General features: G+C 47.7%; 1 protein-coding gene across 1 annotated transcript in view; it reads right to left on the bottom strand.

Moving 5' to 3' along the window:
* Positions 1-12069, bottom strand: part of Pdss2 (decaprenyl diphosphate synthase subunit 2) — a 244630-nt gene that overhangs the window by 169901 nt on the left and 62660 nt on the right. The window contains exon 2 of the mRNA XM_052751549.1: positions 641-769. Within this exon, the coding sequence (XP_052607509.1) occupies positions 641-769 (129 nt within the window). The remainder of the gene's footprint in view (positions 1-640; positions 770-12069) is intronic.

Raw genomic sequence — 12069 nt, 5'->3', positions numbered from 1 at the left:
AGTTTGGAGAAGATACATACACATTTAAGTAGATTTTCATTTGCAAGCTTGTCAGAGGATCTTAGGGGAACACACCAATTTAATATCTAGACTAATGTACAAGAGAAGGGAACTATCTGACAGAGAGAAGACAGGTGAATAATGAGATGTGGAGACAAGCGATCTAGAGTCGGAACTTACTGCACTTGCTGCATGGACCGTGAGAAAATGCTTCAGGGTTTTGGGATTTGTTTTCTTAAGAATAGACAACTCTTCTAACAGCATTAGAAAGATCGTAAGAGTAATTCACAAAATGATTAGTAACCTAACAACATAAACAAATTAATTCAAAGTGAACAGAAATTGAAACCAATCCCAGTATATCACTTCTACTGAAAATACTTAGATGTGTGTGTGAGAGAGAGAGAGAGAGAAAAGGTCTACCAGACGATGCTGGCTGTAGTATGTATACCACTGAGTGTATATGTGGAGATCAGAGAACAGCTTTTAGGAGTTGGTTCCACCATGTAGGTCCTTGGGCATCAAACTTAGGTCATCAGGCTTATCAAACAGGGACCCAACTCTTTTATTTGACTTAGAATCAGAAGGACTGGGCCCGAACAGTGACTCACAATCTAGAGGGCGACGCTAGAATACTTACCATGAGTATATCCCACTGACCATATCGTAGTTCTGACAGTTCTCAGCACTGGGCCCCGCAGCTTTGGAGATGAGCAGTACCACCAGGCCCCGCAGCTGGAGGTTATACCGGCTGTCATGCACAAGGCCCCTGGGAACAGAGAGAAGAGGATTCTCAGACTCGCCCGGAAGTGGACGAGGGCTACAATACTCACATTTCTAAGACAGCACAATGGGACTTTTTCTAAAATAAAGAGAATTGTAGGAGGGAAGAATAATGGACAGAAGCAGCAAGTTCAGAAGACAGCTGGAGACCTTAACATAGGTTTCAAGTGACATTCCCAAGGTGGGCCTCACCCCACTGGCTAACCCCTAACTCTCACTCTCTCATTTTTATTACTGGCACCAGATTGGAACCCATGGCTTTCCAAATGCTCAATAAGCTCTCCATCACTGTGCTCCACTCCAAGCTCTCCTTCACCAACAGAATCTGCTCTGATATCAAAAGGATGCTCCAACCTGCTAAGTCACACTGCAACAGTGGGCTCCAGGGCCAGCTGGGGCTGCGCTGGACGAGCGCTTTGGTCATTCACCACTTGTTTGATTCAGTGGCTATCACCCTGCTGCATAAAGCAAGAGCAACAGTGTCTACTTTCTAGTTATGAATGGACGGGCAATGTGAATAAAGTGTGGAACGCCAGGGATGGCATGTGACAGGAAGCTTTTCATAAGCTACATTCTCTTTGTTCTAGCAACCTATCTTCAATTCTCTCTCTCTCTCTCTCTCTCTCTCTCTCTCTCTCTCTCTCTCTCTCTCTCTGTCTCTCTCTCTCTCTCTCTGGTTTTGTAGAGACAGGGTTTCTCTGTGTAGTTTTGGTGCCTGTCCTGGATCTTGCTCTGTAGACCAGGCTGGCCTCAAAATCACAGAGATCTGCCTGGCTCTGCCTCCCGAGTGCTGGGATTAAAGGCGTGCACCACCACCGCCCGGCTTTTTTTTTTTGTTCTACTTTCGATTTCCATGTTCCAACAAGTCTTCCCCACTCTTCTGACAAATACAATCTCCCATAGCTTTCTACTTCACGACATAGTAGATCTCCAGTGGAATTCTCACCCCAATGTCATCTCACTGAAACATTGGCCTCTTTCAGTATGTGGTACTGATAGATGAGGGAAAGAATATGTAACAAACTGGTTGGCAAAACAAGAGAACGTTTCAAAAAGCACACCTTTTGACCCTTAGTCACGTAAGACTAGAGTTAACAATGGCAGATGAACAGTTTGAGTAAATGAAATGTTTCCCAAACAGAGTCTCTTTATCTCCACTAATCCCTTAAAAACAGTGGTGGTGGTGCACACCTTTAATCCCAGCACTGCGGAGGCAGAGCCAGGCGGATCTCTGTGAGTTCGAGGTCAGCCTGGGCTACAGAGTGAGTTCCAGGAAAGGCACAAAGCTACACAGAGAAACCCTGTCTTGAAAAACAAAAACAAAACAAAACAAAAAAACAGCGCTGGTATAAACTGATGTGATAACTCCCCAAAGCTTGAATATTCATTCACAGCCAGGAGAGAACATCAAGTCTTGCTTCCTGGTATAAGAACTTTGAGATTCTCAAAGGACAGTGCTAATCTTACGTACTATCATCTAGGTCATTGGGGGACGCTTTGATCTCAGTCAAAGGGATACTGGCAAGCCGAACCATATCCAGAGTCTGGCAAAATCACAGAGAGGTTACAAAAGTCTTGGGTTTTGAAGCATTTCTACTTCAGATTGGGGATCCTCAACCATCTTCAAGTCTATGCAAATACTCCCGAATCTGAAAAACCCTGAAGCTGGAATCATCTCTGGTCCCAAGCATCTTGATAGACGATACTCACCCTGTATTGCCCAGGTCTAGCTGTGAGGGAGGAAAATGGTGATGTTGGTGTTTTCAATTGTATTCTGTCAAAAACTCCGTGCTGGGAAGAAGCAGTGGAGGAGTCGGGTTGGAGTCTCTGTGAGGAAAGTGTTCTACAGAGAAGTGACAGTGTGAGGTGAGGCCTCACACGGTGGGAACAGTCTGAGGGCAGGAGCTAGAGAAGGAACACAAGAGGAACACTACTCCCTTGAAAGGCTTCCACAGGGAGAGGAAAGGGCTGGACAGGCTTCCAGACTGACACTAAGAAACCTCAGCAGCCTCTGGTGATGCCTAACCCTTGTTGCTAGAAATGTCTGAGGTTCCACAGAAGCCTGGGCAATTTGACATCTAGGAGTTTTCCTTATTTTGTGATTCTGAATAACTTAATTTTACTATATTATTTGATACCCCATAATAAGTATAGCAAATATAAAAGTGAGAAATCCTTTACTGTTATCAGTATTGAAAATGAAAGCAATACTTAGTATTATGTAATCCTCATCACTAAAACTCTGCAGAACTGTTTATGTTGATATAAACAAGTTTTATCACCCCCATATTCATTCACCTAGTGAACTCTGAAGCCTTCCATACATGAGGCACTGTGCTAGGTACAGGTATATGGCAAGTAAACCAATCATGGAGCTTAGGATCTAGCAGAAGAAATGGAAATAATCACTAATAAAATGTAAAATCATAATAATAATAAATGCTTCCTGGGACAAAGGGAGAGAGAGAATACCATAAAAATTCATAACAGAATTATCTACATCAGGAAAGACAGGCTTCCTTGGGGGAAGTAATGACTGAGCTGACATTCAAAGGAAGAACAGATGAAAGGAATATGAGAAGGGTAAGAAGAATGTCTTCACAGCACAAGAGTGACTCAGAGGCACACAGGGACTCGACCATGCAGGTTCAATGTTCTATGGCAGGAGGTCTGCTCTCTATCCAAATGACAATGGGGAGGTACTGCAGTATTAAAGCAAATGAAAAATCGAACAACAACAACAAAATCTAGCGTTGCTGTAGAAAAACATGGTGGTGCTGGGCAGGGATGCGACCAAGTGGTGTAAGACATCTGAAGAGGTGGCTCTTGTTACACTCATTGAGGATAACTGGGCTGGCTTAATGCACAGCTAGAGATGGGTCAAACTAAAATAACATTTTGATTCAATTCAAGGAGACAGTCCACTTTTTACAGTCCTAGAAAATTACTTTGCATGAATATATAACAAATTTTAAATCCTATTAATTCTGAAAAGTCTGTCAATTATATTTGGGGGTAAAAACCAAACCAAACCAAGCAAACAAACAGGAAACCCAACCCATTCTGCAATGGGCTGGCCTGAAATTTACTGTTTAGCCCAAGCAGGCTTTGGCTGGGATTGCAGGTGTGAGGTATCATGCCCAGCTTGGTTGAAGAGCTTTTCCTCCCCCGGAATTCTAGTGTAGATCTCTGATGACCGACCAGTGTGAGGAGGGCTGAAACTCTAGTAGGTGGCTGAGAAGATGAAGCTTTGGGTCAGCAGCTGCACACATTAGAAGGCTGGCTCAGTTCTGCTGTACCATCACACCTTTCCACAGCTGCTAACACACCTCTCTTCCTTAACGCAATCCTCTACCTCAAGTTCTCAAATCACTGCTGTGCACTTTTTAAAAACTACAGCCTCTTAAATTCTGTCTTAATACAAATGTGTCAAGATTGAAGGACAGACAAAGAAAAGGAGCTGTAAGAAAGCAGCTATCACAGAAAGCTCATAATATATTTGAATAGATACTCAATAATGTAGAGAAGAGCACACGGAGAAGAGCACACGGAGAAGAGCACACGGAGAAGAGCACACGGAGAACAGCTCAGAGAAGAGCACACGGAGGACAGCACACGGAGGACAGCACACGGAGGACAGCACATGGAGGACAGCACACGGAGAAGAGCACACGGAGGACAGCACACGGAGAAGAGCACACGGAGAAGAGCACACGGAGAACAGGAGAACAGCACACGGAGAAGAGCACACGGAGGACAGCACACGGAGGACAGCACACGGAGGACAGCACACGGAGAAGAGCACACGGAGAAGAGCACACGGAGGACAGCACACGGAGAAGAGCACACGGAGAAGAGCACACGGAGAAACAAGAGCACACGGAGAACAGCACACGGAGAAGAGCACACGGAGGACAGCACACGGAGAACAGCACACGGAGGACAGCACACGGAGGACAGCACAAGGAGGACAGCACAAGGAGGACAGCACACGGGGAAGAGCACACGGGGAAGAGCACACGGAGAAGAGCACACGGAGAACAGCACACGGAGAACAGCACACGGAGAAGAGCACACGGAGAACAGCACACGGAGAACAGCACACGGAGAAGAGCACACGGAGAAGAGCACACGGAGGACAGCACACGGAGGACAGCACACGGAGGACACAGCACACGGAGACAGCACACGGAGAACAGCACACGGAGAAGAGCACACGGAAAACAGCACACGGAGAACAGCACACGGAGAAGAGCACACGGAGAAGAGCACACGGAGGACAGCACAAGGAGGACAGCACACGGAGAAGAGCACACGGAGAAGAGCACACGGAGGACAGCACACGGAGAAGAGCACACGGAGAAGAGCACACGGAGAACAGCACACGGAGAACAGCACACGGAGAAGAGCACACTGAGAAGAGCACACGGAGAAGAGCACACGGAGAAGAGCACACGGAGGACAGCACACGGAGGAAGAGCACACGGAGAAGAGCACACGGAGAAGAGCACACGGAGAACAGCACACGGAGAAGAGCACACGGAGGACAGCACACGGAGAAGAGCACACGGAGAAGAGCACACGGAGGACAGCACACAGAGAACAGCACACGGAGAACAGTACACGGAGAAGAGCACACGGAGAAGAGCACACGGAGAAGAGCACACGGAGAACAGCACACGGAGAACAGCACAGAGAAGAGCACACGGAGAAGAGCACACGGAGAACAGCACACGGAGGACAGCACACGGAGAACAGCACACGGAGAACAGCACACACGGAGAACAGAGGAGAAGAGCACACGGAGAAGAGCACACGGAGAAGAGCACACGGAGAAGAGCACACGGAGGACAGCACACGGAGAACAGCACACGGAGAACAGCACACGGAGAAGAGCACACGGAGAAGAGCACACGGAGAAGAGCACACGGAGGACAGCACACGGAGGACAGCACACGGAGAAGAGCACACGGAGAAGAGCACACGGAGAAGAGCACACGGAGAACAGCACACGGAGAACAGCACACGGAGAAGAGCACACGGAGAAGAGCACACGGAGAAGAGCACACGGAGAACAGCACACACGGAGAAGAGCACACGGAGAACAGCACACGGAGGACAGCACACGGAGGACAGCACACGGAGAACAGCACACGGAGAACAGCACACGGAGGACAGCACACGGAGGACAGCACACGGAGGACAGCACACGGAGGACAGCACACGGAGGACAGCACACGGAGAAGGAGAACAGCACAGAGAAGAGCACACGGAGAACAGCACACGGAGAAGAGCAGCACACGGAGGACAGCACACGGAGGACAGCACACGGAGGACAGCACACGGAGAAGAGCACACGGAGAAGAGCACACGGAGAAGAGCACACGGAGAAGAGCACACGGAGAAGAGCACACGGAGGACAGCACACGGAGAAGAGCACACGGAGAAGAGCACACGGAGGACAGCACACGGAGAACAGAGAACAGAAGAGCACACACGGAGAAGAGCACACGGAGAAGAGCACACGGAGGACAGCACACGGAGAACAGCACACGGAGAAGAGCACACTGAGAAGAGCACACGGAGAACAGCACACGGAGAACAGCACACGGAGGACAGCACACGGAGGACAGCACACGGAGAAGAGCACACGGAGAAGAGCACACGGAGAAGAGCACACGGAGAAGCACACGCAGCACACGGAGAAGAGCACACGGAGAAGAGCACACGGAGAAGAGCACACGGAGAAGAGCACACGGAGAAGAGCACACGGAGAAGAGCACACGGAGGACAGCACACGGAGAAGAGCACACGGAGAAGAGCACACGGAGAAGAGCACACCACGGAGGACAGCACACGGAGGACAGCACACGGAGGACAGCACACGGAGAAGAGCACACGCACACGGAGGACAGCACACGGAGGAAGAGCACACGGAGGAAGACACGCAGCACACGGAGAACAGCACACGGAGAAGAGCACACAGCACACGGAGAACAGCACACGGAGAAGAGCACACGGAGGACAGCACACGGAGAACAGCACACGGAGGACAGCACACGGAGGACAGCACACGGAGGACAGCACACGGAGGACAGCACACGGAGAAACAAACGCTTCTTGCTGGAGGTGGCCCTCAATACCCAGACCGAAAGATGGTCAAATTTTCTTGAGTAGAGAATGGGAAGACAGCGAGGCCGGGGCTCCATTATTACAGTGAGGAAAAGGAGTACCTCACAAAAAGGAGCAGGAGGAGCAGGGACAAGAAGGGAGAGTGGGAGCAGGTTCAGAAGCTGTGGACTATCCATATAGGCATGATATTCTCGTCAACAAGCCCACCAAAACAGACAGCCAAGGGACGAAGCAAGCGCCTTGGGACTCAGGAATAGTCTGGACTTCTGCAAGCAATCTGGGGGTCTGGACAGTGTGTCAGTAGAGAAAGGAGTGCAATTAGCACTACAGACTAAAACCGTTCTCTGGCCTAATACCATGGTGATGGCAAGCTGGGTGCAGAGGAAATGAGAGGGCAGACCAGTAAGGAGGCACCTCATCCAGCAGCCTGCGGAGAGATGATGAGGGCTTCAATTAGGGCAGTGGCAATAGGGATGAAGAATCACTGGAAGACGCACCAGCATGGTGGTGGCAATGGGCAGTAGTGCCCACTGACCGGATCAAAGAGATACAGGGAGAGAAGAGAAGGCCACAGGAAAGGCAACGGCTGAATTTAAGAGTAAATCTGTTTGTTAAAGGTAACGATGCTATACTTAGTAGAGCTTGGAAATAAATCTGATAGGGAATTGATGCGTTTAATTTTTGACATGTTAATTTTGAATGCAGGGAGGATTTCCAGATGGAGATGCCCAGTGGGGAGCTGGAAATGCTGTGGGTATAGATTTAGTAGGCTTCTTCATGGAAATGATGGCTGAAGCAAGAGAAATTGATGGATGAAGGGGTTTGGGAGGGGAAGAAAAGATAAGGACAGGAAAAAAAATGGCAGAGAGCTGAGAAGAGGAAAAAGGTCAGGTGTGGTGGTACATACAAGAAATTCACTCTTTCCTTCCTTCCTTCCTTCCTTCTTTCCTTCCTTCCTTCCTTTTCTTTCTGTTTTTGTTTTTTGAGACAGGGTCTCTCTCTACATAACACTGGCTGTTCTGAAATACACTATGTAGACCAGGCTGGCCTCCACCTCAGAGATTCACCTGCCTCTGCCTCCAGAGCTCCATACTAGAAATTCTAACATGCAGGAGGATTGAGGGTTTGTTGCAAGCCCAGGCTACATAGTGAGTTCAAGGCTAGTTCTGGGCTCCAAAGCCAGACTTTGTCCTAAAAAACTACTTACCTACCTACCTACCTACCTACCTACCTACCTACCTAGCTACCCGGAACTGAAATCTCGGGAATTCCCAGGTTTAGGGGACTGGGAAGATAGGTGACCAACAGGAAGGGATGCATTCTACCCACACATAAAGGAGTTCGAGCATGGATAAAGAAACAGGTGCACACTGATGGTGGGGGCAGAGGGCTGCCATCATGCAGTATAAAGAAACAAGGCCAGTGGTCGCCTTTCCAAACACACTGCACTATACTGCCTAGCTTTCTGTCAGCTCAACCAATCTGCAGTCATCTGGAGAAGACGAAACCTCAGTGGAGGAAATACCCCACCAGACTGGCCTACGGGCAAACCTCTGGTGTGTTTTCTTGATGGTGATTGATGTGGGAGGCCCCAGCTCACTCTGGGCAGTGCTACCCCTGGGCTGGCGGTCCTGGGTGCTATAAGAAAGCAGGCTGAGCAAGGCAGTAAGTAGCCCTCCTCCCCAGGCCAGTGCTCCATCAGCTCCTGCTCCAGGTTCCTGCTCTGACTTCTCAGGATGATGGACTACAAGGTAGAAGATGAAATTAACCCTTTCCTCCTCCAGTTGTTTTGATCATAGTGTCTTATTATCACAGCAACAGAAGGCCTAAGGAACACACACTTTCCTCTTAAATATTTATTTGTGTGTGTGTGTTGGGGGGGGGGGGGGGCGAGGGCTTATGCTGTGCAAGCACGTGTTTGAAAACACAAAGGCATGAATGTGGAGATCAGAGAACAGCTTGCAGGAGTCATCCCTCTGCTTCCGCTACGACACAGTGACATATGACACATGTGGGTCACAGGATGAAACGTGGCTCATCAGACTTGGCAGAAAGGCTTGCCTTTACCCCTGTGCCATCTCACCAGCCCAGTGGCTGCCTGATTTAGAGGCTTTGGGAATACTTATTATAAACCTCTAGTTCAGTATTTAACACACTAATAAAAATGATTAACACAACGACACAGACAACAACTATAACATACTGTGAAGCCAAGCATCAGCTGTTTTCTCACAAAAACCATGCCAAGAAATCCCTAGTAACATCTCTTTATAAATGAGGAAAATTAGCAAGGAGGCTTAGAAAAGTTTAATAATTACTAGCCACATTAGTCAATTAATAATGGAAGTGCCAAGATTTAAGCAGGATTTGGGCTTGCAAACCCAGTCTTTGGTGCCTTGAGACAACTATGCAAAGATTTCAGCTGGCCGTCACTGTCACAATCCTGTATGAACTCCAGATGATTCAGCATCCATTCACACCTACAAGTGTTTCCCCTAGAGGTTTAGCACAGGTATTGTTGTGACCAGTGACTGGACCAAAACACAGGCAAGACACTAGAGCGTCTCAATCTGGGGACAGAACAACCCTTTCACGGGGGCTGAATATCAGATATCCTGCATATCAGTATTTACATTACTATTCTTAACAGTAGCAAAATTAAGTTATGAAGTAGCAATGAAATAAATTTATGTTTGGGGGTCACCATAGCATGAGGAACTGGGTTAAAGGGTCTCAGCATTAGGAAGGTTGAGAACCACTGCTCTATGGCTGTGATTGGACCAAATACTTCTTCTGGGGCTATATAAACAGAGTCCTCAGGTACAGTGAGTCAGCTGAACATACTCCCCTATGCTGCCTGCTCAGGTTTGGCAATCTCAGGCAATAAATGGCTTCTCCTGTTCTACTTTTCAGAAAGAAGCAACAGAAAGAAAGGAGAGGTAGGTGGTAACAGCAGAGAGCTCCTGCTGACAGTGGTCAAGTTGTGGAAGGGGCCAGGCAGCCAACTCTTTGATGGACTATAAGCAGAAGCAGGTGAATCGTTCCGAGTGGCCAGGGCAGAAAAGAAGGGCAGGTAGAAAGATGGCGACAGAGGGCAGAGAACTGACACTCCAAATGGAGAAAAGGCTGTGAGGAGGCGAAGGTCTGATCACCAGAAAGCTGTCAAGTCTTCAGGGCCTAGGATCAGGCCTCAGGTGGGAGGTGCAATACTGGTCACTACCAAAGGCTGAGGAATCTTGATACCTAGGCCTCCCTGGGAGCAGCAATGCCACCCACAGGGAAGGGGTGAGAAAGCCTGATTTCCCAGGCATATGAAGAGCTCATACTCATAGGGCTAAAAGTCCCCTTATCTGAGGCTTGCTTAAGGGTTTGAGGACTAGGGGTTACACTTGCTGCCGTCTACGCTGCTGAACAGTGGAGGAACGACAGCTGACACAGACCAGCACTTGAACTCCTCACTGACCCATGAGTCTATGCAGACAGAGCAGAAGACCCTGAATGGCTACATCACCACCAATTGATGACATTCTATAATACATATTATATACTAATAGAGCCATGTCACCAAGCAGCTGGTAACACAGCCATTCCATTCTGACGCCCTGAGCTCCTCTTCCTATTTTAGTGCATGTGAGCCGAAGCAAGCACGAGCTCTTCTTCCTGAACTACGACTCCTTTAAAAGTGACAGTCACACACAGTAAAAGCTCCAACACGTTCTAACAAACATGCTGTGCTGTGGTAGTTGAATACTATGTTGATGAAGTTACTACCGATAATAATGGGCCGTACCAAAGGACCTATTCCTAAGTTTTCCAGAGAAGTGAATACATGGTCTCTGTGCCTTCTTTTTTCATTTGAAAGAAGGAACTGATATCACTGTTACTCAGTGCCCTGCCCTCATTTTGAAGAGAAGGTGGAGGTACTGTCAGATGGAAGGCAGTGGTGGGTATCAAAACTGGAGCATGGTAAAAACCTCTTTCCTTGAAAAGTATGGCTATTTTTATTATTTTAAATTATGTGTCTGTGTGTCTGTGAGTGCAGGGGCCTGCACTGGCCAGAGGCACTGGGAGTCCCTGGAACTGAAATTACAGACAGTTAGTTATGTATTACCTGACATGGGGATGGGGAAGTGAACTCCAGACATCTGCAAGAGCAACACTCACTCTTAACCACTGAGGCATCTCCCCAGCCCTATGGTAAAGACCTTTTTAAGATTCATATTTAAGAGTTCAGAATTCTAGGCCGGTGAGATGGTACTTGCAGCCAAGCCTGATGACCTGAACTCAATCCACAGAACTCAAATGGTGGAAGGAGAAAACTGACTCGTGAAACTTGTCCCGCAGAGACAAAGAGATCCCAGGGTTTACTGGCCAAACAGCCTGGCAAGTTCGGCCAGCCCAATGAGAAACCCTGACTCAAAAACAAGTGGATGCCACCCAAAGTCATCCTCTTGCCTCCACATGAACATACACGCACACACACACACACACACACACACACACACAGAAAGAAGAGACTATAGAAGGAACTGTTATCATTAAACAAGCTCAAAGCCCCCTCTCTGTAAAAAACGGGGTGGCAAAGAATCACGCTCCAAAACCTAGAAACAGAGTATGTTTTACTATTCACTACCCATGCAGAAAACCACAAAAAGTAGATGCCAAATTCTAACAAACATGAGGTTAGGTTGATTAATAGAGCTCTTAATAACGCTTATAGCTATGTCCCAAGCTAAAACAGAAATTACAAACACTACTGAAGCACCAAGACTGAGCAGAGCCCTGGGAATACTCGGAGCTTTTCCTACCTTGGAGTTTTTGTTGGCTTGTTTGCTGACTGAAACTCACTAAATTGAATTTGCGACCAACTAATGAACTACAACTGCAGTTTTAAAACTATAGAATGTAATATGTTAGATTAAAAGAATTGGGAATGACATAAATTTAATTAAATAAGAATAAGCCAGTTGTGGTAGCACACCCCTCTAATTCCAGCCTTTGGGAGACAGGAGCATGAGAACTGTTTGTTTTTCACAGACTGTAGGCACTCAGGAGTCTTTAGATTTATTTATTTGGGGTGTGTGTGTGTGTGTGTGTGTGTGTGTGTGTGTGTGTGTGTGTGTGTGTATGCACGCATGAAGCAGTTTTCTCCCT

Source organism: Peromyscus californicus, unplaced genomic scaffold, assembly GCF_007827085.1.
Source record: "Peromyscus californicus insignis strain IS unplaced genomic scaffold, ASM782708v3 Scaffold_22__1_contigs__length_63687245, whole genome shotgun sequence".
NCBI lineage: Eukaryota > Metazoa > Chordata > Mammalia > Rodentia > Cricetidae > Peromyscus > Peromyscus californicus.
This window is presented reverse-complemented; position numbering and strand designations above follow the sequence as displayed.